General features: G+C 38.1%; 1 protein-coding gene across 11 annotated transcripts in view; it reads right to left on the minus strand.

Annotated features, from left to right (window-relative positions):
- Positions 1 to 23,957: 23,957 nt before the first annotated feature.
- The window catches only part of CTNND2 (catenin delta 2), a 631,505-nt gene continuing 627,601 nt past the window's right edge, over positions 23,958 to 27,861 (minus strand). For all 11 annotated transcript variants that reach the window (XM_027643865.1, XM_027643864.1, XM_027643867.1 and 8 more), the window contains one exon: positions 23,958 to 27,494. In XM_027643865.1, the coding sequence (XP_027499666.1) occupies positions 27,234 to 27,494 (261 nt within the window). In that variant the 3' untranslated portion in view covers positions 23,958 to 27,233. The remainder of the gene's footprint in view (positions 27,495 to 27,861) is intronic.

The following is a 27,861-nucleotide window of genomic DNA, read 5'->3' on the forward strand; positions in this document are numbered from 1 at the left end:
TTCCAAGTGCTGAATAATATGGAGTGACTGAAAAGTCAACTACCATATTACTTCCAAGTGAAGTCATAACTATAAGAAATGTTTTGATGGAACTTTGTATTATAAACCTACTCTCTGACCCCAGTCAGCATCCAAAATTCTTGGGAATCTGACATGCTTTTGTGTCAGTTCATGCCTAAATAATACAATAAGACAGTCCACACATCCTTGTGGCTCTTTGGAAATGCAGATGCCTTGGATTACAGGATATGCTTCATCTGCAACATTCGTATTTTGTGATATCTGTGTTCAACCCCTGTCTCAGGACTCGACTGGCAGCAGTAAGGGTCAGCAATATGTTCAAATTTCAGAAGTCACTAATAAAACTATCCAGAAACTGGGGGGAAATGAATTAAACTTGCAGTTCCGCAATGACCTAATCTTCCTCACTTGTGAATTAATTGGCTTGAAAAAAAGAGCAGAGTATAAAGGAAGAATAAGAAAAATATCCCCACAGATACATTAAAATAAGACACACTCTATAGGTCTGTTTTATTAATTTCTTCTCTCCATCAGACATGAAGAGGAGAGGTTGTTCTACCTTTTTAGGCATCAACAACTTCAAGCTCCTGTGCACAGAATCTGTCTGCTTTAACAAGAAAAGAGGCTGTAGCTGCAAATGTAAAGAAAAAGAGTGGTAGCAGCTTCTTGAAATGGAAACAAATTGGGCTTTGTTGGTGACATACTGCAAAGTTTGTCCTGCTGAAAAAAAGGGAGAAAAGAGACAAGAAACTTTCCTGGAAATCCTTCTGTATATTTGCAGCAGAAAACCAAAAGTATCAGTGATAGTAGTGATCCTATCAGCAGGGGAGCAAGTGGTAAACATGCCTGGCCCTGGTAGTGGTGGATGGCTCCTCTGTATAACCCTCAGGTGAAACATTTCAGGCAGCTCACCTTTGTCAAAACTCTCTAGTGATCACTGAAACTAGTGTGCAACCAGGGGGAAAAAAACCACAAACAACAACAAAACCCATAAACAAACAAAATACAAACAAAAAAAACCAAAACAAAAAACCAACCAACCAAACAAAAAACCCAACAAACAAAAAACAAACAAAAAAACCCCAAACCAAACCAAAACAAAAAACCCCCACCAAAACTGCAACAAAAAGTCCACTTGGAAATCATGAAGAAGCGCTTAAAATCTTCAGGAAAACTGAATCTCTCCAGGAGCCTGGAGGTCACCTGGGAGACTGGAAGCAGCCCCTTGCTCTGGATCTGCAAACAGCAGCTACCAACACGAGTGACACAGAGGGTGCCTTCAGTTTTTAATTCTGATGGTTTTACTAGTTTTCAGTTAACTACGTATCTGTTTTACAGACATGCAACTGATATTCTCTGTGTTTACAGAGAGTACCAAAGAAGGTGAAAACAAAAAAATTGCAACTGACTTAAGGCTAAGGAACGTTTTCTACAATGTTGGCAGTAAAACCAAACAGCAAAAAAAAGAATTTGCTTTGCCATCCTAATTACTGTCATCCCAAGAAAAGCAACAGAGCATACAGGTAGCACAAATATTGTAGGTGTTCAGCCCACATGCAGGCAAGAGAGTCACAACAGACAAATCCATTCTGCAAAGTCACAAACAATGACCTCCAAATTCCTGGAAAAAAGGGAGCAAAGGTGGCTAGTTTTGCCTGATGAGATTTTAGCAAAAGCTGTAGTTTTGGAATTAGAAATCCAGGACCTACGATGTCAGAGCAGAGACCATGCAGTTCACAATAGGCTACTGCACAGATTAGCCATCAGACTCTAGGTAATGCAAACCATGTAAGGACTTCAATTTTACAGTGTGACAGGTTTTTAATCTTAAATGCTGCTGTTGGATTTGTTTCAGAGAGAAAATGAGAAGGTTTTGCCATGACTCAGTTGGAATAGGTCACTAAGTTTTTGGGGATGCTCATGATCTGGGTGCAATGCTGTGAAAGAGAGACAGTGAACTCTTTAGTTACCCTTCAGTGAGAGCGCAAGCCTGGGGACAGACAGTGGGATGAATGCACATGAAAGGAAGGTTGGAGACCTCCAGATATGTTTCTTGGAAACAGCGCTGCCCAGAGTCACTTACAGGGCAAGGACATGTAAATTGAAGTCTAATGGGACAAAGGCCCTTCAGCATTTACCACCTTATGCTTGAAAATGCATGTGGCAGGACTCCAGATGGTGCACAAATGTGAAGAGGATTTGCCTGGACCTTTTACTTCAGTGAATTCCCCAAGCAGCTTTTAGACTCAGAAAAGGCCAGGTTCATTACAATACAAACTCCACTACTCACATTTGTGAATGGAGACAGCACAAAGCTACTGACGGGACTGCAATTTCAGAAAGGGCAGAGCCAATAAGATACAGAAAAGGGTAAAGCTTTGGCAGGGCTAGTGAGTATTCAATCAAATTTGTGCTGTATTCTCAAACATCTATAAGATTTCAACTGTCATTAAATTGAGTTGGGAATATTCCCCCAACTACTTCTCAGTGTCCCAATAGTAGGGTTGGGGTTTTCTAGACAAAAGCTTCTTGCTTTAATTAAGCTGTAAATGTTGGCTTCATGACTGGTTTTCAACTCCTACCTTCCTTCCATTTTGCCTTTCTAAAGAGATTTTCCTCTAAGCAGCCTTCATCTCCACCTTGTAAGATTGTGGTAATTAATTGGAGCTTTGCTAAGTTTATGAAAATCTTGTAAGTGAAGTCATTATAATACAGTTTATTGTTTCAGTCTCTTGCTTTCATTTGTAAAATTATTTGCTTGAGAGAAGAAACAGATTTTTGACTATGTAATGGCTCTGGATACTTGAAAAATTGTGTCCAAATTGGTCTCATAGGTAAGTGTACAGTACAGTCCCTTATTTAAGGATCAGAGTAACATTGTGGGTAGGAAGTCCAGGGATATGGTGACACTAAGTACCATTCAGCTTACATAATAAAGTGCACACTGTCATCAGTTTAGTTATCAGGCCTCAACTGTGGCTAAACTCATGTATTTGCATCTTGTTACCACTTTGTGTGGGTTCAAATTTTCCTTTAGTTTAAAAAAAACACCAGCACAAAATTATGTGCCTTCTCTAGCGTATTCGGTAGTGATTCAGACATTGTAAAGTAAGTTGTAAATTTCAAAACTAAAGAAATTCAGTGTAACAAATAAAAGCACAAACTTACAGGTCTCTAGAAACTACATCTTCAGCCCCATCCTATGAAGAGCCTCAGAAAGATAAATCCCTCTCAGGCAAACTGGGCATCTGACAATGCAGCTGTCTTTGTAGACTATTTAAAGTGAAATGCTTTGATAGAGTAGATAATAAACTGGTGCTGGAACAGGCACAGTGAGAACGAAAGAAAAAGTGGGTATGTTTGCAGTAACAGCCAGCTGATGGAAAAGCCAAACAAGTGCTGAGTGAGTTAGAGTCTGGCTGAGAGGTATAGCAGGTGTTAATGGGCTCCAGTGACCGTAGGGATTTTTGAACCAAAAGGTATGAGAAAGTCCAGCCAGAATAGGGATGGCTGCCTGCTAAACTTCTACCTTAAACAATCAGCTGATGTGGAAAGAAAATGAATGTTCAGCTTCTATTCCATAATGGAACAGGAATTGAAAATTAATATATTTTAATATCCAGTAATGTTATCCAAGGATATATAATGGTGTTTAAATAAGAGAATCTGTAGACCAGACTTGTTCACCTGTCTTCATAAGAGGGTGAATGTTGAGAAACAAAGGTAATTAATCAGTGCATCTTCTAAAACCTGTTTATTTCACAAGGGAATTGATTTTGGACTTGTAAGTCTTAGAATCCTTATGTCTAAATAAAATAACTCAGTGCCACGTTTGACGTATGCAAATGACAATTGTAGCTGTTTTTCTTTCAGAAAATCATTTGCCAACATGCTATGAATTTGAATTTGTTCCCAAACCAATTTCAACATAATTTTAGCATAATCTTTTTCAGCTTGCCATGATGAGTATTCATTGTTTATTTGTGCCATATGAATATTCATTCGTTTGCAATAGTGTTTCTCTCTACTGATTTGGCAACAATCAAATAAGCAAATAATTCATTGAATACATGTAATTTTTAAATAGATCTTTGATCTGGAGTCTACCAAGAGCATTGCAGCACTGAGAAAGTTTTCATCCAGACTCTCTCAAAAGTATTTGTGTTAGTGCATTTGATGTTTGGCTTTTGATAAAACTTCTTGAACCCATCATCCTCAACTTGCCACCTCAGTGCTACAGCACAGACTGCAGTCACAGATTTGCATAACTGCTGAAGTTTGAACTACTGATTTAATAGTTTATTCATAGAGTGAATAACCTACAATATACATAATTTAAGATTTTGTAAACCATCTCGTGGTGCCTATTGCATGGCTGTGTTAAGTGTTGCATGCTTATGTAAGATGCAAATTTTCATCTAAAGCTCTTAAAGGCAAAGTTAGCAAGGGGGTTTCAAGATAATATAGCATAATGAGGATTATGTGATGGTTATGTTTAATGCTGATTATTTTAATTATCCAGTTTCCTGACAGAAAAAAAATAGATTTTCAAATGGAAATAGATTACAGAAATGAGAACTCTTCACGTTTCCATTGATTTCTCACTATACTTCCATATTTCATTTTATATTTTAAAACAAGGGAAAGACTAACTAAAAGTACCTTTGTGCGCAATATTTTCTGCTACCTTCACAAGTTTATTTTTTTTTTGTATCACCAGCCCACAAAGAAATCATAAACTAAATGTGATGCTTTTCTTCTGACTTTAAATTGATAATGACATGTGGAGACTCACTCTTATGGTAGTATTTTCAAGAACATTTTCTGTCTGAAAAAAGTGTTGATAAAAAGATAATAAAAGCAATCCATAGATATTGTAGAGGGCTAGTGAGGTTCAAACTTTTCTTTGATAAAATTCTCAGGCAATATACTGTGAACTTCTCTGCAGTGATTCATTCTAGAGCTATTTTCCAGTTTACAGTTTTTCTGATTGTTTGAGTAGAATAAAACCTGGGAACAAAATAAAAATAAAGGAACAGAAAAACTTTTTCACCTTGGGTTATATTTAGTGTTTGGCAGACTGAGAAATTTATCATGCAACAGGAATGGTGGGGTTTTATTTTCATAATTACTCTGTGTGTGATAAAATATTTCTAAAACATTTTGGGACATTTTGGGTGTAAACCAAATGCATTGCAGTTACTGTGTTGTACATCTTTTGTTCACTTTGTTGGCTGTTTGGTAAAAGGAAAAATCATTAAGCCTTGTGGGTGCATTCATTGCTATACTCTGCAGCTAAAAGAGGGGCAATAAACATGGCTTGACTAACTATTTAACATAATTTACCTTTTACTTGGATTAATGGAGCATCTTGCTTAAACTCCTGCTCAGTATCCCACTTTATTCTTAAAGCAGGTGGCAACTGGTGCTCAAAGTATACAGTAGGTCTGGAAATGGTAATCAGACAGCTGCTATGTGTGGAAATGGAGGGAGATGTGTGTGTGTCTGTATATATACACATACCTAAATATACACACATACACATAAAAATGTATATTCATATATGTATGTGTTTGTAGACACATGCATGGAGAATTAAAAGGGCATGCATATTTTAGGGCTTCAAAATAAGCCCCCAAATTAACGAGCTCACACATTCTGCTTAAGAGTTTTCTCTGATTTCACTGCTAATATTTCCCTGTGGGTTTTTTTTGTTTTGAAAATAAACAAACAATTTCCTCTCTGAACCTCCCCCAAACACATTATCTTGCCAGACAAGACACATTTTCTCTTCTTTATTTTCCATTTCATGTTCTTTCTCAAAGAAGCACCTCTGTCTCCTTCTCCAAAATCGTAGAGCTCTGACAGCTGTCTACTCTGCAATGATTTTTTTTTTTTTGAAATACAGCATTCCTGGCAGCCCAACACCCTGTACCACAGCTGCTTTGTAGTTTTAAATTCTTCTCCACCCTCCACATCCATTAGTCACATTCTCTTCCCTATAGTGGATCTCTCTAAGTTTGTCTTGCTCACTATGATGAATTTACCCTGTGCTGGTTAATGATGTACTCACAGAGTCAATTCATAAAACTATGTTAGATATTTATTAAGAACAATGATGGAGAGGTGCAATTGCACCTGCCTTTTAGCAATGTGTACACAGACTTCAAATAATGCTTTCCTCAGACTTGAACTCACCAATTCCCATGCAGCTCAGTAGCTGATTTGAAAAATAGCTTGTAAGGGCTTGGATTTCTCACAGTTATTCCACCATCAGTATATCACTGTCATATGTATGGCACTACTATAAAGCCACCTGTGAAGCAATATCTATTTTGTATTTTGCAATGGAACAGTTGGCCTTGACACAGCATTTCAAAAGCATTATATTGACTTGTGCAATTAGAATAGTGTTTGCAAGATGATCTTCTAGATAATTAACTTTGCTAGAAATCCCATTGATGCTCCTCCTTTGTACAAAGTAAAATGCCCTGGAGGGAAGTCTTTCATCAGCTTTCCAACAGAATCATTGAACATTTGGGCAATATTTTATATATTGTTATACGTGAAGGAAATGTGTCTTGGAGCAATTGATTGTAAAATCTGAGAAAAACTTGTCTGACACTGTGGCCTGCCACTTCTTTACTGACAGGTAAAAGCTCAATAAGCAGTACCACAACTGCACTCCTGAACTTCATTTAGCCACTGATGTTTGAGTTTGAGCATGGAGCAATTAGCGATGCCCAGACTCTTCATTTCACCAAAGAGAAAGGGAAAAAACCCATCTATATGAAGTGGCAATTCACTAAAGTTGGGAATTGAGTGACTTCCTCCCTGTTGTCCCACATGATTGTACCAAAAGAGTCCACAAGCTGACAGCCAGCTCAGATGGTTCTTTCAATTAAAAACCACATGAATTTTTTTTCTAAAAATAGAAATTATTATCTTTGACACAGTAGTTAATTCTTCAAAGCATGTGTTCAGAGCAGTTAGTAAAATCTTTTTCTGTGAAATGATGTGCGACTTTCACAAAGTGGTGAAAAATATGTTTAATTACGAAAGAAGGCTGAGGATTCTGCATCCTTACAACCATACCAGAGTCTCCAGAACTTCATTTACTTAATTACTGTCGAGTAATGTTTGAGCAGATTTGAATGTAGGGTAGGAACCAGAGATGATAATTGCCCTGGTTTGAGTGTGATACCTTGCCATAACCAGGATTTTTAAATTGTGGAGTATAAATGAGCAGAAGACTGATTTTGCAGAAGACGGGGATTAACAGTGATGAGGCCAAATGCCCACATGACAGGAGATTTTTAGAGCAATGAGAATCAGAGAGATTTTTTTAAAAATTCAGGGGTGATTTTTAGAGATCGGGGGGCACCAGAGCTGTTATAATTCAGTGTTGATAAAGTATGAGATAAGGCACAACAGAAGAAATAACATGCAGGAATTGCTGGGTCCCTATAGCCATATAGAGAAAGAGCTGTCATTCACATTAAGTCTAGTTTCCACTGGAATCATATTAAAAATTATTTTAAAAATGTATTATCAAATATTTTTACATCATATTTTATCTCATAAGTCATTGAAAGTTATTATGTCTAATACCTCTAGTGTCCAGTCCTGGGTTTCTCAGTACAAGAGAGACATGGAGGTACCGGGTAGAGTTTTGCGAAGAGCCCCTAAGATGATGGAGAGAGTGGAGCATCTCATGTATAAGGCCATACTGGGAGAGTTGGGACAGTTCAATCAGGCGAAGAAAAGGCTCACAGGAGGATCTTATCAGTGTATATAAGTACTTGAAGAGAAGGTGCAAAGAGGACAGAGCCAGGCCCTTTCCAGTGGTGTCCAATGACAGAAGCAGAGGCAACAGGCACAAAGTGAAACTTGAGAGGTTCCCTCCGAACGATAGGAAACAGTTTTCACTGTGAAGGTGACCAAGCCCTAGGACAGGTTGCCCAGAGAGGTTGTGGAGTCTCCATGCTTGGAGATACTCAAAAACCTGAACGTGGTCCTGGGCAGCCTCCTGTAGGCAACCCTGCTTGAGTTGGGGGGTTGGACCAGATTATCTCTGGAAATCCCTTCCAACTTCAACTATTACGTTAATTTATGTCATGAAATGAATGCTAGTGATTGAGTTTAACATGCAGTCATTTGTATATACTATAATTAAAGGGATTTTCATTGAGATTTCTGGAAGCATTTACCAAGTGACAAACCACTAGACAGAAAAAGCAGGCAGTGAAAATTAGCACATCATAGATCAAAAAACCTTAAATCAGATTTTAGCTGAAAACATTTGCATTTTTAGGTGTTGGAATTTTGCTAAATTCAATGTTCATCTGTATCTCTGTATATAGATAAAAACACTGTTCATGAAAGATATTGGATCAAAAGCAAAATTCACACCAAGATTTTGATCTTGCCTGTTGATTTCACAAACTCAAAGAACCAATACATCTCAGCAACTTTCAAAATTAGGAGCTCTTCCTCTGTGTTCATCAAGGACTCTCTGTAACCTTCTCACGTGGACAGGAATGTCTAGTCTTGCTGCCAGATGATCTTAATTAATCACGTTCCTAATCAGATTTGCAGTTCCTAAACAATGGGGAAAATTGTAACTCAATTCTTTCTTTCAATTACGCTTTAGGGAGTGTTAAGGATATTAATTTTAGAAAATGAACAAAAATTAGATAGACAAGCACAAAAACAATTCATGAAGAAAATTATGCTAACGTGGTTTTACATATTTTTTAGATTATTTTATTAAAAATAAACAAACAAACAAAAAGCAAAACACCAAACCCAAGAACTTTATTATTAGGCACATTGTTAAAGCAATAAAGGAACGGATGAGGGGTAATGTTTCTTTTTTTCCTAAGCTTCTTCAGTTACTGAAATCCTCCAGTCTCTGAGATTTTTATTTTTTTTCAATCTCACAGTAGTTTATTGAACAATTACACTTTTTCTAAGTGATCTTCAAGTTTGATTTAAAAAAAAAATTGCAATTCAGGTAAATGCCTAAGTCTAGTACTTCCTATTGACATGCACCCAAGCCCTGTATGTTCCAGATGTTACAACTGAGATGGTAAAAAGCTTTCCCTGTCTACTGAAAGACAGTACTCAGCAGCAGCAGCTTCTATGTATTTATTGTTTTAGCTGTGTTGGCATGTCAGTACTCATTTGACCTCTGAGAAACTGAGTGCCAGACATGCCACTTAGGGATATGATTTAGTGATAGAGTTAACAAAATTAGGTTAAAAGTTGGACTTGATGACCTTAGAGGTCTTTTCTAACCTCAGTGATTCTACGATGGTGAGGAGTTCACTCTTTCAGAATATTTTCTTTATACAGACTTATTTTCCCCTTTCAGGGTCCCCTGGATATCTCATGGTTTCCGGAGACAGGCAGCCAGGCAAAACACATCCCCCCGAACACAGTGGCCACTCTGGGTATTCAGCAGTCCCTTTTTCACCAGGTGCACTTGGACTGTGTAAAGCAAAAAATTCCATTATATACATTCCCAGTCTGCCAATAGAACAGGAGTCTACAGAGGGATCATCTACTTAAACATCTCACGTATAAACAGATGGATGTACAACTCTACTATAGTAGCCTCCTAGTGGAGGCTGATATTTTGCTGATAAACTACTTAAGTTGAAACTGGCTTTGACAGGTAATGAATGGAGCCCCAAGTATTGTTTTTTCTTTATTATATGATGCAGCCATAAACTTACCAACTGTGCATTTGATGTAAACGGGGACAAAAAAAATTTAAACTCAATCACAGATACATAATCATTAAACAGCAGGCTAGTGAACACAGGACAGAGAGAAGCAGAGGGGCCATGGCACAGCCTGCCTTGAAGGGCTCAGGAATTAGTCTCATATTGTTTGGGCAAAAAAGTATTTTCGAGTATAACATTATTCTCAGAGAATTACACGTGCAAATTCTGCTCATCTCAAAACAGTTGAGGTTCACAAAAACTCCTACAAAGTAAATGACTCTTCCAGATTTATATTATAAAACTGTATAAAAATTGGAACAAATCCTAAACAAAAACCAACCAAAACCCACCCTCTGTGTAAATACTTATAATTTAGTAATAGTTGAAAAATTTTTATAGTAAGTCATATTGTTGCTATTCTGTCAATCTCCCCATCCCAATTCTCTTAAAATTACAACAAAGTTTAGGTTAAGAAAAGCCCAAAACATTGAAATCAAATGTTAAAGCTGACATATAAAGTGAAAATAAAATTTACAGAAAGTATTTTAAGGCTGCTATTAAAGCATTGTCATTCATATATATTATATTGGGTTTGGGGTTTGTTTGGTTTGGTTTGGTTTGGTTTGGTTTTGTTGTTGTTGTTGTTGTTTTGTTTTTGTTTGGTTGGTTTTTTTTGTTGGTTTTTTTTTATTAGAAAGGAACTTTTGCTTTGAAAGTGAGGTCATTATTTATAGATTCCAAGCCAGGTGCTGTAAACAGTCATAGAGATGACAATATAAAATGGAAATAAAATTTGAGAGAGAAGAAACTGTTCTCAGAGAACTAGAACTAAATCTTTTAAATATTTCAAAATTTATTTTTGTGGGTAACAGTAAACAAAGTTATGTGCTTCTATGTTGGTCAGATTTAGAACTGGCTTTACAAGGAACCTGCCTACTGGTTTGAAATGTTAATAATTAAATAATTAAATAATAATAATGAAAAGTCAGTATTTCTGATGTTTTTGTTCTTATCATAATCAAAAAGCATTATATTTAAGACATCATTATTCCTTAAGAAGTTCTGAAATTATTGTCACCCAGTCAGGAGTGAAGGTGGCAATGAACCCTGCAAGAGAGACCAGACACAACCTCTCTGCTGAGGCAGACGGTCCTTTAATGGGACTCATTGAGTAGTGCTAATTATACAATATTTGCCCAAATCTTATAAGGGAACAACCGTCTGGGTGGCTGAGGAGAATCAATTTCCTTTCCTGCAAGTTCCTTATGGCTTTGATTCAGGTGGTTGCCAGGGATTTCAGGTTTTCAGTCAAGAAATTTGAGAAAAAATTGCACAGGGATTCCCACCCAAGACAACAAAAGCAACACCCAGCCTACGTTCCTGTTTCATGGATCTGCAACTTCTCTGCATTGAACTTGTCAGCACTGAAGGTACTGATGAATTTGGCTGTCACCCATAACAGTTGGACTGAGGGTCAGACCTCTGCAAATCACAGCCCCTGTAGGAGATGTGGGCTGGCAGCATGTAGGTACACCATGTCTTCTCTGTGACAGAACAGGAAATACAGACAGCCTGAAAACAGGTACAGTTTCTAGATCCAGGAGAGGCCATTTCCCTGGGAATGGAGATCTAGCAGCATGCATTGTCTGGTTCTGCATTTGATTATCCAAAACAGAAAAAGAAGAGCCAGAAATGGAGACCAGTCCACAATGCAGTGTTCCCATACTGAAATAATATCCTGCATGAGGAGAGATGTTGTTGGCCCTATCCTATGTTTTAGGACTGAAGTGCTCAGCTCTGACGGCAGGTTCTGGTGGAAAAGTCAGCAGACCCTTACCTAGAGCTGATCACGGTCATTTCTATAATACATAGAAAACAGGAATGTCTCTTGGCCCAAATTGGACGAGTCTCACAAATAGTGAGTAATTTGAAGCAAAATATTTTCTTAAGCTCAATATAAAAAAAACTCAAATCCCATCCTGTGGTCAAATAGGTTAAAAATTTCAGACAAATAGTACTTGTGCCAAGTGGATGTTATCTATTGTCGATATAATATATATCAGATGTCAGAGAAGGGACTGAAAGCTATGGAAGTTTCAATGGAGAAATTACAAGGTGCTTTATGGAGCAGTGTTGAATATTACAACTAAGGTAACATAAAAGCAACACAGGAAAACCCCACCAAAACAATATGCACTCATCTGAGCTATAGTGCCCTGAATTGCTCCACACCAGATTTTCATTTTTATCTCATCTCTTGCTCACACTCACTACTAGTCAGAACAACATTACAGAACAGGAATGTTATGCAAAAGTTCTTCAGATTTTGAGGCATCAGGCATCAGGGAGTGTGCAAAATCAGATCAACTTAAGGGAAAATAAAATAGTTCTAAGCAGAAATTCCATTGATTTACCTGGAAGTGATGGAGCAAAGAAAACTGTGGGCTGTGTTCACCCTCAGGGTGTGGAGGCACATTTTGCTCTTCAAAAGCAAAGTCAGAAGTTAGGATTCCAGTCCTGGAAATAGTGCACAGTCCCTTGCAGCTGAAAACCTACAAATGGTCTTGCTGAACTGTGGGTCTATTCATGCAGGCAGTGATACTCAAAAGCAGAAATATCTGCATTACCAAGCCTGAATGATCAGTGGCAGTCCCAGAAGTGGTATTCATAATTCCCATTTCTTAGGCCTAATTTTAACTACCGAAGACAGGCTGAAAATGAGAAAACCTGCTATCCTAATTGTACAGTGAATTTTGCTCTTAAACACTGTAAAATTGTTTAAATCATAATAAAAATAAAAGCATATTAACACAGCTTTTGCCCCCTCCCTGAAATGCATCTTTTTTAATTTTTCCTTACTGATCCTGAAAGCTGTTTAATTTCTATATTTTGTTACACTCACACTCTCTCAGAGAACAATATATGTTCTCAAATTGGGAAGACTTGGACAGTCCCTTTTTGCTGACTAAAACTGGAAAAGGTCAGCCTTGACTTTAGTCCTTTAAAAATTAATCTCTTATGCATTTCTGTTGTTGTTGTTGCTAAAATATTCTAAGTATGCATCCAAAACCTCCTAAAAGTAAAACTAACATCTGGTACAGAAACTTCCATGCCAACATTTAGCCTTATGGCAATGCAAATTTTAGCCCAAATTTCAAAATGAAAAGGCAGAGGGGACAGCAGGGATTCAAGACCTGTCAGGTTATGCTTACCTGTCATGTTTCTTTCTATCATCTGTCAACTAATTAAAGTAACCTTGTCAAAAAATTAACACTCAAGTGACATGACAGAGCTTTAGATATTTTGGTTAGAGGTTATCCCATTTTTCTCTTCTTGGCTGCAAGTGGCAGTGACACACACCTTTCTGCTGCCCTACTGAAATTATTTTCCATTGCACCACTGAGACATTGCAGAGACGATTAATCTTTCCCCTTCTTCAGAAAGCCGATTTTTTTTCTCTATGCTTTCTTGTTGAATTTTATGCACAGTAGCCAGACAAAACAAGGATTGCACATTGGAAGGATTTTGGGTTGTAAAAACACAACATAGTGAGCCAGGATATGGTGCCCAGTTTTTCTGGCGTTTCTACAAACATACTGTGCAGCCATCAGCTGTTTGGTAGAATATGTATTTAATGAAAAAAGGTCAGGGAGAAATTTTTCAAAAGGAACTCATCTTTGTTAAGAAGATCTTCTGAAAAACTATGTGTCCATGACAATTATGTTTGAAGCTTTAAAGTGCTGAACATTTTACAAAATATTTTTTTAATACTTGTTAGGTTTACCTGTCTGCTTCTCATTACCTTGATTCTTCATTCATGTAACAGTGTTTTTTCACTTACAGGCATTTGGGGCAAAGGAATTAAGTGCTGTGTAGAATACTATCACAACCTGAGAAAAATCACTGAGAGAAACCCACTGGGGAGGCAAGAACATATCCTACTGCATATACCTAATCCCTATTTTCCAGGCAATAATAACAACACCTCTGACAGGTGTGATCTGTTACATGCAATTAATATAAATAGGGCAGACTGGTATCTATAGGTAGGTTTTCTTCAAAAACTCCTCAGTACTAATATTAGAGCTGAATTAGATAACAAAGTAGACTTGTTTATGAAAAACTCGAGTAAAAGAATCTGTTGAGTTGAAAAGATGGGAACAATCTCTCAAAAGCAGTGAAATTATGACAAGGAAAAAAGGAAGGCAAAGAAGCAGTGTCAGCTAAAAGTGGAGTTAGCAGTCAATTTTATAGCTCTCCAGGGAGGGAAAGACTCAAGATGTAGAAAAAAAAAATCATTTGCAAGCTTATCCAGGCAGGAGAACAAATGATAAGGGGTACGAACATACTTGCTTATGTAAGAAGTAAATAAGGTATATTGGAAATGAATGCTGAATTAATTAGCAATGCTTGGAGTGATTATTTTGCAAGAGTACCACATGAAGAGAATGCAAGAGAGAAATTAAATCGTGTAAATCCAACTGGGATGAAATAGGCTGTATTTAGAAGGAGCAAGTCATAAAAGCAGGTAGGAATATGAAAGTGAGGAAAGTCTCTTGATGAAGTGCCAATACATTTGCTGAAGTGACTTGTAATGGAAGGCATGTTTGATTGCTTTCCTAAGTCTGAGAAAGTACTAAGCCATGCTGTAAAAGCTTTGCAGAGTATATATTTAAATGTGGAGAAGTATTAAGCTAAGCACAAATTATTCAAGTGAAATGGTGCTGCGGAATATGAAGCCTTGGCATAGATTACTGGAAGCATCTGTAGAGAAACTGAAATTTCAATGTGTTAGACAGTTTCATGACAGGAGAAAGTGGAAAGCTTGCTGTATGTATTTTCTTGAAAATTTAGAGAAAAAAGACAGCTACTGGAATGGTCTTTGTAGAAATGGAAAAGGTACATGCTCATGGAATGAGAACAAGCAAGCTGTTTTGGAGAACTTTGTATGTGGCACCTTTACCAAAAAAGGTGCTCAAAAGTGAGAAGATATGAAGAGGACTACCACAGAACATGCTATCACATGAGATGAAAAAGTTTGTGACGGCATATGTTAGCTAAATGTTAACAATAGCAACACTTTTTATGCAGGAAGGAGTTAGAGTGATTGGAAGATTGAAGCCTTGAAAGGAAGTGAAAGGCATTATCCACAAATGAGAGCAAAAGACAAGGCCTTAGAGGATGCAGTTTTAATAACTCTTTCTGATAATTTTTTCATTGCACCTTAGCTCTGTGGTGTAAGTGTAGATCAGATTGACTCTGTTCTTTAAAGCTTGTGTAGGAAATCAGTGTGCTTCAATTTCTGGAAATGATGCCATTTAGTTGATCAAATGGTTGGCTGCCCTGTGAAAGACAAAAAAAAAAAAAAGAAAAAAAGAAAAAAAAGAAGAAATAGAATATTTTAGTTCAGGTTTTTCCAGACAAAGACAAGTTGGGGGATTAAAAAAAAGAGGTAGAACTTTGTTTGGGTGGCATATATGTACCTCAAGACTGTATTAGTAGGATAGTCCTAAAAACAGACAATTGTGAGAGAGGTCATAGAACTCACATTCAAATGGGATTTAGGAGCAAGTAAATTTGTAGGAGATGGTTGGCTACAGGCATGGTAAAGAAACCTGCAGATGTTGCTAACTCTAACCATGGAAAAGTGTATGACAGAAGAACTTCAAGGATTTTTGATTCTTCTCTAAAACCTCTGTCATTATAAAAAATATTGTACCCTTTGGGAATACAAAACACAGGAGAAATGTATTTGGCTTCTCAGACACAGGCAAATAACCTGTATTACAGACATGTTCAGTTTCCTCATCTCATAGAAAAAATGCAGTTTGTATGTATGCAAAGAATACATCTAGACAGACAGTAGGGTGTCTGTTTGGTTCTCCCACCGATATTTTGAAGCCTCAAAGAGCTTTGTTCCAACACCTCCATGCTCAAGTTTATGACCACATCGATCTAATTTTGACCATCAGTCAGGCTGCGTGTAAAATTCTTCATAAGACAAATGTCATATTATCTACTTTAACACTTTTACTGCTGGGCAAAAAGGAGTGAAAACTGGATGTAAAAGATAGACTTTTTAAATTAAGAGTTCACAGAACTTACCAAATCCTTGATTTGTTCTGCATACTGCCACCAAGTACTGGCTTTGGGCTTCTTGTTTGTTTTGAGATGTGATTTTGTGTGTAGGCAATCCATGCCCTACCAGCTCAGCTCTAAGATACAGCATGGTATTCTCACGATGATTTTCTCTTACAGACATCTGTTGAAAGATAAAAGCCTTTGAAATAGAGCTCTGTCTTCAAGCTGTTAACTCTGTGACTAGATACTGCCTTGTTAGTTCTCTAGTAAGTTATATATTATTTTGGTTTCTGTAATTATTTTCTCTAACATTAATCTAGCTTACAGTTGGCATCAAAAGCCATGGATTTTGCTCACACTGTTTTTCTGCAAGAAGAAACAATTCTTTAATATGCAAATCAGAGTGGCAAAATTAGATGAATGTAGTCAGCATGCCCTTGAAGGAAAGAAAGGCTTTTATGAAAAACTCAAGGTTACAGTTACGTTCCTAAGTGTGATGAAAAAGCTACTTAACCCTTTAGTACAGATAAGGGGAAAATTGTTTTCTCATGAAAAAGAAATTATTCTTGTGTAAGATATAAACAAAAAATGGGCGGTAAATTAGTGGGAGGGATGATATGCAGAAACTAGACCCTGACCAAAGAGTTCTAGGCACCCTCTGATGTAAATCCAGTGTTAGGATCTCATTTTTGCTTTTATGAAGACATTTAAGACAGTTTTATACAGAACAGATCTCCAGTGTCTATTGAACTTTATGAATTGATCACACTTCATCCCTGATGCTGCCTGAAAGCAATAGAAAGTCAGTTATGCATTGTTTGATTATCACTGTAAGGCATAAATGTCTTCAGTGAATTAATAGAAATTGCAGACAAATATTCTGTTTCCAGAAAAATCAATATAATCCATATTGTACTATTTAGCTCCATCAGCGTTAAGGAAATTCAATAATAAGGCAAATCAATTATCAAGCATATAAAAAGAACATTTATCATTCTTTCAGGGCACAATAATAACAGAATAAAGAACACAAATGAAAACAACAGTATTTGATCTCTTCTATCTACACTAAATTCTGTCTATATTTTAAAGTGTCTGTTCTAATCAGAGTTAGCTTCATCAGGCCATAAGCAAAGCAACTTCCATTCTGCTTTTAGAAACCTGAGGTCAAGAAGGAAGGTTGGATATAGAATAATGTCCACCTGATCAAGTACAATATCTTCATTATCTTCTGGAGATCTCCTCTCATAGAATTAGCCTTCAATAGGGCTTTTCCTCCACAGGTTACTCAGTCCTTTCCTGTTGTATTCCAGCATGAAGGAATGCCACGAGGTCCTCACCTATAAACCCATTTTTGAGGTCCTCACCTATAAACTCACAGTCATATGTGTGTTAGGGAAAAGTAACTCCCCTTCTGATGACCTTTTGTGCTGGGACAGACACAGAGGCTGTGCTGATTTACAGGTCTTGGATACTGTCTGTGCTGCACACCAACAACTGGGCAACGTTTCCTGATTCTTGATGTAGTTTTAGCAAGATCTTACACATGTGAACAATAGACACACATTCAGACCTAAGCTCATTTTCCTGCTCTAAGCTTGCCAGGCCTGAGAAACGTCAGACCAGACCTCCTTCTGCCCAGAGCATACTCTTCTCGTATCCCTCCAGTGAGGGAAAACACAGTATCTCCCTCACATATCTGCTGTTAACCAAGTTAACATCCAGTCCCTGTTAATTTTCCTCAGGTTACTTGGCTTGTAGGCACATCCATGCTCTGTAATGGATGTCAACTTGGCCTTGGATGCAGCTCATGTCCTCCTTTCCTCACTTATCACAGGCTGTTCATGCCTTAATCTGCAACTGTTTAATTGGTTATAGTTTATCCCTCCTGTATTTGAATGAGTATTTTTGCTCGTGCTGACTGCTGACACCACACAATTTGTAAGGCTAAACAAAACCTCATCTAAGACATATAAATACTACGACAGCCAAAGAAAGATGGATAACAGAGTTGCTGTTAAAAAAGTTTCTAAGATAATTTTTGCACATACTGCTAAAATGGGCTAAAAGACCAGACAAATCCAGAGAAGGCTTGAGGCTTAAAGCATTGTTACTGTTATAAATCTTAAAACTTAATATTACTATACAAATGCATCATTGCCACTAATATTATCATTTTTGTTTGACAGCCTTGCAGTCATTCGCCTATCTCTGTACCATTGTCTGAGCTCAGCGAAGTCTTGGTTCCCCATGGCTCTCAGCTCTCGTGCCTCTGCCAGTGCCACCCACTCTTGGGACAAGCCCTGTTGTTGTCCTGCCACCACTCAGATCCAGCCACTTATTGGAACTGCACCAGAGGACAAACTGCTGCAAAGCTCTTGGCAGTTCCATCTGCTCTGGGGCAGTAAGAGTGGCTGGTGTCTCCCGTACTGAGTAAAGGCACGAAAACGCACAGCAAACTGTGTGTCCAGCTTAGCAGGCAGCTGTGCAAAGACCTGACAGACTCAGTGCACATCTACCTCTCCTGCAGGCATGCTGCCTATCATTCCTTTCTGTGATGAGAGGAACTCTTTCCAGAGGGCACTTTAAGGGATCTCAGAATCTTTGCATCTTTGCCTTGCAAATCTCTTCCATTACACCAAACTGGACTTTGTTAAACCTCAGCTAACTTCAGTTCCTGGTGGCACTATTTCATGTCTTGCTTATTGACCCAGGTACAGTAAATAGTCAAGTCTGCAAGGACATGATTGGCAGTAACAGGAGCAGCAGGTACATTTAGGGAGGTTGCTAATAAAACACTAGCTTCAGCACCCTTACAGGTAGGAGAACAAAATCAAGCTGAAAACTTTTTGGCATTCAATAAGCTGATTTCTCCCTTTGCCACAGCACATCCATTGGCATTGGAGCCCTCACATCAAAATAAAAGTAGAGCTAAGATGTCATTAGATGGTTTTAGATGCTCCTAGTTCCAGGTGGTGATTTATTTCAAATAGCACGTTGGGACAGTCACATCCCCTTTCTGCTCTTCTATCCCTATGTGGGGTGGACAAAGGAAGGAGCAGGAGTTCAGTTGCGACAAGACAAAAACCTGCTGTTTTGCTTCCCAAACACATACCTCTTTGAGACAGTTCAGGAAAATATTGTTGACCATTTGGTGGGGCTCCATCAGTACCTTGACAGATGGTCTTGTGAGAGGCAGTAAGTGCCATCAACGAGGCACAGAGTAAATCCCTGAAAGTAAAAGAGTCTCAGCCTTTCTGGGTTAATTCATGATTTCTGGACATGGTATCGAAAACACAATAAAAGACTATACAGTTAATTTCTCACTTTTTACATCCCTCAGTTCAGCAGGTCAGGCTTAGCTGTGACTGAAGTTCTGGTTTATAAAACTGCTTGTATTTTTTTTAACGGAAGTTAATACAGCAGACAAACATCGTATTTAAGCTGTGGCATGGCAGAGACAAGATGAATGGCAGCCATCATTTGTCACTTTACAAAGCAGCTCCACAATTTTCCTGTCTTTTAACACCTCTTTAACCTTAATTTTGCTGATTTGCGCAGTCATTAATTAACTATGTATGGTATACACAGCTGATAGACCTGGAATTTCACAGTCTATTAGAGTACATAATTTGCATTTATGTCACAGTGTTGTTAAACCAAATCATTATGTTAAACTACACATATACATCAAATTTGAGGAAGTCAAACCAACTAATTATTGAAAGCAAAAGAAAAAAAAAAAGGCAAAAAAGCCCAAATCACAGACTTTAGCTCTGGGAAGGATAGCTTGCATTTTCCCCTCCATTAACAACTGCAGCTCTAAATCTCTTGGTCTCAGGCTTGCCCATATGCTGGCAGAGAGCCTTTCTCCCTGTTGGGGACTGTGGCATAACCTATGGGCAGTGCCTTCTCACTTGGGCAGCCTGTAGCCTCTTGCCCAAACATCTCACTATGTGCCCAGACCAGAGCCTTGCTTACATCTGTGAGCTGTTGGCCAAGCTTCAGTACACCAGCAAGCCACACATATTTAACAATTTTATCATATTCAGAGCACATAATTATCAGTTTCTACTAATTAATATTTTTTTTCTACATTATCATCAACTGTGACTGCAAGAGCAGAATGAGTTGCTGAGATGCAAGCGTTGGCTCTGCACCTGGGTTTTGGTAACTGGAACGGACCAAATGGCACTACTGAAAAGGAAATTGAAGAAAACAAAGAAAAAAAATAGCTATCCTGTTAAACCATTCTAACTAAAGGCAGATAGTGATGGGATAAGGAGAGTGGTATTAAACTAAAAGAGAGAAAATTTAGATTAAATGTTAGAAATTACTTTCTGTGAGGGTAGTGAGACACTGGAAGAGGTTGCTCAGAGAAGCTCTGGATGCCCCATCCCTGAAAGGGTTCAAGGACAGATTGGATGGGGCTCTGAGCAACCTGGTCTAGTGGAAGGTGTCCTGGCCCATGGAGGGAGTTTGGAGTAGATGATGTTTAAGGTCCCCTTCAACACAAACCATTCTATGATTCTATGAAGTGTTACATTGTTAAAAAAGGACCAGGAGAAAAAAACCCAAACAGATGACCTCTTAAACCATTCTAACTGAAAGTAACGCAAAAATCTGGACAGGAAGGCCCCTGCTGGAGCTGCAGGAGCAGCGTAAGGCAGCAGTGCCTGGTCTGAGTGTCTTGAAGCTGCAGCTCTGCCAGAGCTCTCTGGCTGGTCCCAGCACTTCTGCCCTGCCAAGGTCTAAGATGCTTCTGTCCACTTTTACCCACTGTTGCAGGCCCTTGACCACCACCTTTCTCCCCATCCGGGGGGCTCCCACAGGCTGTGGGCTGCCCCACACACTGCCCCACTCAGTCCTGCAGTGGAGGGCATCCGAAAGGCAGTGAGTCTTTTCAGAGCAGCTTTTGCACAGCTCACTCTTTTCACTTTTGACTGAGTGCTGGTGTGTATGTGTAACAGGAGGATGATACTTCAAAGAATGAGCCATTCTGTTTTTTTCTTTCCTGTGATGACAAGCCTGCAGTGGTAGCCAGGGTTTTGGAAGTGGTGGCTGTCACATTTGACAATGTGGCTGTTATTTAGCATGTTTTGATTTGCTTAATGCTGCTACAACACTATGGTAGTGAGTGGCCCTTTGTGCACATCCACGGACCTTGGGCAGAAAGAAAAGCAACACAAAACATTGCTGAAATATTGCATTTAGTACAAATTCTCCTCCCCTTCTACCACCCCAATCAAAAAGTCAAAGCCAGAGAAGCTTAGAGGAAAAGGTTGTGTTGTTGTTTGGTTTTGTTGTTGTTGTGGTTTTTTTGTTGTTGTTGTTCTTCTTCTTGTTTGTTTGTTTGTTTTTTGAGGGAAGGGTGAAAGTGTCTTTTTAAATTGAGTTATATTTGCTATGGAAGATGTTAGGCTTCATATGGTAGATGCTTTTTTTTTTCTCTATCTCAGTGGATGACAGAGGTAAAAATTGATTGTGTCTGTACACAATTCTCTGCTAGAAATTTTCTCTTCAGCCCTGATGTTATTAAACAAATTACTGTCATAACATGTTCTGCCTATGTAAAATTAATGTAAAATTTTCTACCTATGTAACATTAATGTAAAATAAATTATGTAAAAATCCACATCTACAGCCAGTGGGCTATGTATAAATGAAAAGACTTATGTGAGCTACTAATTTAATTGAATTTATGAAAATAGTGAATCAGCAAGCCACTGCTATTTTGCTTTCCTAGGTTTAGTGGCAAGTTTCAGATTTCACCCATTTGGAAAAGAAAGGTATTTCAGTGTCTGGAACTGCTCATCCAACTGCTGAAATTAACTGCAACAATCAGTCACTGTGAGTACTTTTTATCTATGGCACTCTCTGAAAGTAGTGAAAATAAAAGTGCAGAGAGGTAAAGGTTCTACAGTAAATTTCGACAGACAGGTACCAGGAAATAACTTGCTTTTTTTTCTCCTGTTAGCTATTAGAAGGTTGCAGCCTTTGATGTGCTGGTAAGAGTGACCTTGATGTGCACAGCTTTTGAGAAGGTTGTACCAGTTCTTCACTTGTTGTCACTTTGGGACTGGTAAAGCTGGTGGAAATCTTTCCAGGGATTTCTGTGGGCTTTAAAAGTAGGTGTAAGTTAAACATTTACATGTTGTAAGAGTTTAGCATGCGCTTTCTTCTGACCAAGCAATACAAATGCTCAAAGAGAGAAGAAACTGCTTTTAAAATTGTATTAAAAATACTACAGTGAGTTTGATTGAGAATTAGGTTTAAGAATAACACGTTGGCATGGTGTCTTGCTAGAGTACTGTACCCAACTAGCACCAGCATCCATGCATGTGCCTTGCTGGACTTGCAGAAGACTGTGGTGTGCCAGTCTTTTGACCGATGTGTCCCAGTCAAGATCGTGCAAAACCCAGGTGGAGCATTGTTGGGGGCAGAACTTGAAATGCCTGTGTTACATGGAGCTGTTTGGTTTGGCCCTCAGAAGAGTGGAGCATGAGTTAGAAGCAAATGCTCCTAACCTAGGTTATGAAAAGATGTGCAATAGTCATGGCTTTTCTCACTTGTCTTTTAGAACAGCCTGGAAGGTGAGAATGCCCCTCTCATAACACGTATGAACAGCAGCTTTCAATCCCCTTGCCTGGGGATGAAAATCAAATCTCTCAGAACAAATATCTGAAACTGGTTTTAGGCTACTATTTAAAAACTGTCTGGTTCCCTGGAAAAGAGCCAGGACTGCAGAGTTCTTCAGCAGATATTGGTGCCCATCTGTCCTCCAGGGAAAACGCTGGGCTTCAAATTGGAAGTGGCTGTAGCTGCTCGACAGCCCAGCCCTGGCCCTGGCAGCATTCAGCATGGGTGGCCATCAGACACTCCCCTGTATCACATATTGCCCAACTGAGAGTAAAGGGCCTTGCAAGTTGGGTCCTTGAAGGGATTGCCCCCATGTTCACCATGCCTGTGTATCTGTTTGGGGGACCACACTCTGCTACTGAGGATGACAAGGCAAGGGGGCGGGTTTGCAAAAAGTGTTGTTTCGACCCAGTCTGAAATGCTAGGACCTAAAGATTTTTACCAAGAGTCTCATCTGTCCCTCCTCTTTCAGAGCAGTAAGCAGCCTCTGCCCCTACATTTGCTGGCTGAAGCTGGAAGTGCCTGACACTGACCTGTGACTTCCCTTTGCTGCTCGCTCCCACTTTTCTAGGATAAAGCTTCATGTGCATCACATTGCTGCTATTAAATGTTCATTTCATTAATTTATTGGTAATATTTGATGATCTTGGTGCATAAAATCTCTTGGGTCCATTCCACTGTTAGTAATTTTGGATGTACATCTGCCTTCGTGAACAAACTCCAAGCATTTTTAAGCCCTTTGTTTGTTTCCTCCCTCTGCTTTGGATTGCTGTCTCCATCTCTCCTGCTCCTCCCCATGAGGCAAACAATAACATTAAACTCCTCTCTTTCTGCCTGCTGGTAGGAGAGGATGAGTAACAGTGATGGAGGAGCTGAGGAAGCCTCCTTTACAGTGCATTGGCTGGTACAGTCTGTGCTGTGCCAAGATAGAAAAATTTAAGTCAGCATTTCTGATTTGAATTGTAAGTCTCCCTGGCAAGATGCTTCTACAGGCTCATGCAACTCAGGAAACAATTATTCCTGAGCCTTTACATGCACCGCACGCTGGGATTCCCAGCAATGCACAAGTAAATCAGTATTTCACTCTTCGTTTCTTGGCTGTGGTCTATGCAACCTGTGGCCAAGATCATTTTTTTTACAGCATATTCCTAACCAGTGGCACCAGCCTTGAGGTTTTCAGTGTTTTTTGTAAGTGTAGATAAACTCTCTGCAAGTGGTGGCAGCTGAGCTCTTGCAGCCATAACAAGGGGTGAACTGGGTGTTCTTCTCAAAAATACCTTTCCCCTTGGCTGGTTGTTGTAGAGTAGGTTGTGGTCATCAACCTGGTGCAGAGGGAGGGGGCAGTGAATGACTTAAGAGCTGAAAGTAAGCTATCTGATTAATATTTAAAATATATAAATGGCAAGGATTTGTTTGCTGTGTGAAGCTAGGCATGATCTATGGAATCAACTTCTGAGTTTAAACATACTGCACTATGACCAGCAATTCTCCACAATACAGTAGGATTTATTAATAGAAAATACGTCAATATGAGTTTGTCTTTGTACATGTTAGCAACATGTACAGTGAAACACATTTTTTTCTCAATCTATATTGTTATAATTCTTTTGTGTTATCTGACATAACCATTTATATTTTGGGCTTAAATATGTTATTTGTCAAAATGTACTTTCAGTGTTAATATACCTTTAAAATCATAGTTTATCTTTTAAATATTGAATTCTTTTTTTTCCCTCAAATCAATATTGCTCATGTTAGTGCAAATTTGTTAATCTTGAGATAGGTTAACCATTCCTTCCAGACCATAAACAGCATTTAATAAAACAGTGAGATTTATATAGCTCTACACAGCTGAACAAGATTCTAATACGAAGCTTGTTAAAAAAAAAAATCCAACATTTTACAGTACATCAATTGCATTTTATACATTTTTTGGGAACAGTTTTGTTTCTTCTCTATTTCTGTGTGTGATCTAGTACAAGAATGAAGGGAACAGCAATAGAAAATGATACTTTCTTCAATATTAAAAAGAATGCATCATATATATCTTGCTCAGTATGGCGATAGTGTTGGATTTCCAAGCCTGGAAAAGAAGCCAGGTAATTCAACACCTTCTCAAAACTCAGTACAGCAAGAGTGAATGTTATCAGTCTGAGCACTTGTCACTACAGAAGAATGGAAACAAACCAACACAAATTATAGACAAAAGGTATTTTATGTCATGTCATCGATCCAGAATCTCTCACTTGAGCAATGGTCAACATTTGACTCCAAGTAATTCCTAAGAGGAGCTGAAAGAGGGCAATGTGGGCATTTCAGTAATTTGAAGAATGGATATATATTCAACTTACAATAACCTCCCGTCCTAAGAACTTCAAACAGAACAATGCATCCATCCCCTTAGCCTGTTGGCAAACCTGTGTCTGGAGAACTGTACCAGCCTGGTGTTTATCAGGCAGTCAAGAAGAACTTCCAGTAGCGAGTGACATTCTTTATTAAAAAAAAAGTTTTTATACTGAAAATGTGCTTTGTTCAAAAGAGCACTGCAAATGTCACTTATTAAAATCAATGTAATAAATAAAATATAAACAACCTGTGTCCAAAACTATGAATAGTATTTTTATCTACCTCACTATACATCTGGCCCACTGTGCCCCTCCCACCCACCCTTTCTTAAATTTTTTAAAAATTTTTTTGCATGCGATTTTTTCCCTCTGTTTACTACAAAGAGCAAAGGTTACATATCGTACACTGGGAAAAGCTGCCAAAAAGATTAAACTATAGTCCTAGATTACTGATAAATCATTTCTACATCACAATACCTGCCTGCATGAACTACTCGGGCTGCATCCTATAGAGTGAGAGACTTCTCCCCCTGTGCACAGCCAGAAGTGTGCCAGGTGATATTAAGACTATTACAATGACTAGTCACAGAAATGTTTGCAACCTAAAACAAATTCCTTATTTGTAATTTAAGCAATTTAAAACTACTCCATTTGTGGTGGGTCTTATACTCTGAAAACTGTATGCTGAACTGTTGCCTGAATCAAACAAATTAGAAAATGCTTGATTCTTTTCTTTCCTTCCAAAATCACAAGAGCTAAAATGAATATGCCGGTTCTTCTGGCCTCCTAGCCTAGATAACTTTTCTTTTTAAATTAAAAAAGAAATAATTCCGTCCCTTACATTTTTTAGAATTTTACTTTAAATGTACAGATATGGTCTTTATTTCAGTATTTGAGGAATGTGTTCTGAGTATTGGATTTTCTTTTTGGTATGGGTTAAAATAAATGATTGTCCTAATGGTTCAGGAATTAGACCGTTTTGCAGTCTAAAGAGTTTGAGAAGTCCAGACTTGTGTCTGTTGGGTCTTTGTTTTCCATTCCCTCAGGGAGATGGCAAGATCAAACTCTGCCTTCCTTGAGCACTTACTGGTTGGTGGCTGGAGAGTAATGAAATTTCCTCAAGAGAAGATCAAGAGATGCTATTTGAATGAAAATGGCACCTAGGGGTGATGAAGTTGGAGAAAAAAAATTGGTTACTCCATCTTTTGTGAGCATGTCGTCTAACAGTGTTGAATTTCTATCAATGGTTACAAAAGCGAGTAAGGGAAAGCACATACTGGAGTTTCCACTGTTTAAAAGAACTGAAAATCAAACAAAAATTGAAGCTTAACAAGGAGAACATCAGATGGAAAGAAGTCTTACGCCACGCAAACACACACTCAAATACACGCACACAGAATACTATGCATACATGGACACACACAAGTAAGAATGTGTATTTGTATGGTAGGTTCTTGGAAATAGACATTCTTAGCAAATATGGATGACAGATCAATTGTAATTTATTTTCTTTTAACACTGTATCATCATAAAGAAAACTGGTATAAATGAAAAAAATCTATTTCAAATATCTACATCTAAAATTTTAGGCAGTGAAAAAGCACTTCGTTGACAAGGAGTGTGGAATGATGAATGTTAGTTGTCAGAAATTGCTGAATGCCTTTTTTTTTTAGTTGCCACAAACAAATTCACATATCAGAACAAACAATACTGCTAAATATTCCTTTTTGTTTTTTTGATTTTTTTTTTGATTTTTTTTTTTTGTTAAAACGCACCGGGGAAAAGAAAACAAAAAACTGGAAATTCATACATCTTTCAAAATTTGAAATTGAAGCAATATTTAGAACCATAGATGAAGAAACACTGTGGCATTGGTGTAATATACACAATGCACCTTTTTTTTATCTGTAATGTACATCAAATACTTTACAACAATGCATTAACAAAAGGCAAGAAATATCTTGCTGTACAGAGGAAACCCCAAATGCAACTTGAAGCCTAGTTTCACAATGAATGAGGATATTAAACAAAGTGTGAGAAGCTGTTCCCCATAAAGTATGTATGCTGCTCAGTAACTTGTGCTTAACTCTTGACCCACATCCACTGTCATGTTCTTCCTCCTTCCTTCAGCCACATTCAATATACAGGACTGAACTTTAGACTCTACAGGCCAACAGTAAAGTTGCCCCACACTGTAAAATATATATATGTATATATATATTTCTTTCTAATTACTCCCAGATTTAGCCTTCAGATCTTTTAGCCTTCTAAAAAAAATCTCTTATTTTTTTCCATACTGGTTATCTGTGCCTTCCTATGGAACAGGCTTTAACAAACTAAATTTGCAGGAAAAAAAAATGTCTTGTGGTATGCATGCACATGCACAGTTCCTGGAGCTTTTGTATCTGCCTAAGTCTCAAACCCAGGAGTCGGGAGAGGCTGGATAGTGGCTTGTTTCATAGTTAAGTTCACTATAGGGACGAGCAGCTGAATAGAAGTCGACATAGTTGCCAGTTGACTTTAGTCCCAGGTGCATGTTGTATTCACTTGCAGGTGGACGATGATGCACTTGGTCCTCAAAGAAGGACTCATCATAGTTTCTTGTTGAATTCTGAAATGGTTGATATGGTTCATAATCTTTTCTGCTGGGCTCCTGTGGAACTGGCTGTGTTGAAACCTGAAAGACAGCAACACCCACAGCTTGTTAGATACAACTTATTGTGGGAAACAGGATGGAAGGAGTAAATCTTACATATGTTCATTGTGCTTGAAATACGAAGTTGTGCATTATCTTAACATCTGCTCAAGGTATTGCTTAGTAGTGAATTAATTCCATAGCTCTGCCTTGTAATTTTATTTCTTTACGTGCAATAGTATTATTATTATTATCCAAATATATTTATTATTTAATATTATTGCTGCTAAAGATGCTGCTTTATGTCAAAAGTAGTTTATGCAGCATAGCTTACAGTTACTTTCATAGCTATAATCTGTGTATAACTGGCAGCTATATCATGCAAATATTGGTAACCAAAACTCAGCCT

The sequence above is a fragment of the Corapipo altera genome, unplaced genomic scaffold, assembly GCF_003945725.1.
Source record: "Corapipo altera isolate COAL_440 unplaced genomic scaffold, ASM394572v1 24b, whole genome shotgun sequence".
NCBI classification, from domain to species: domain Eukaryota; kingdom Metazoa; phylum Chordata; class Aves; order Passeriformes; family Pipridae; genus Corapipo; species Corapipo altera.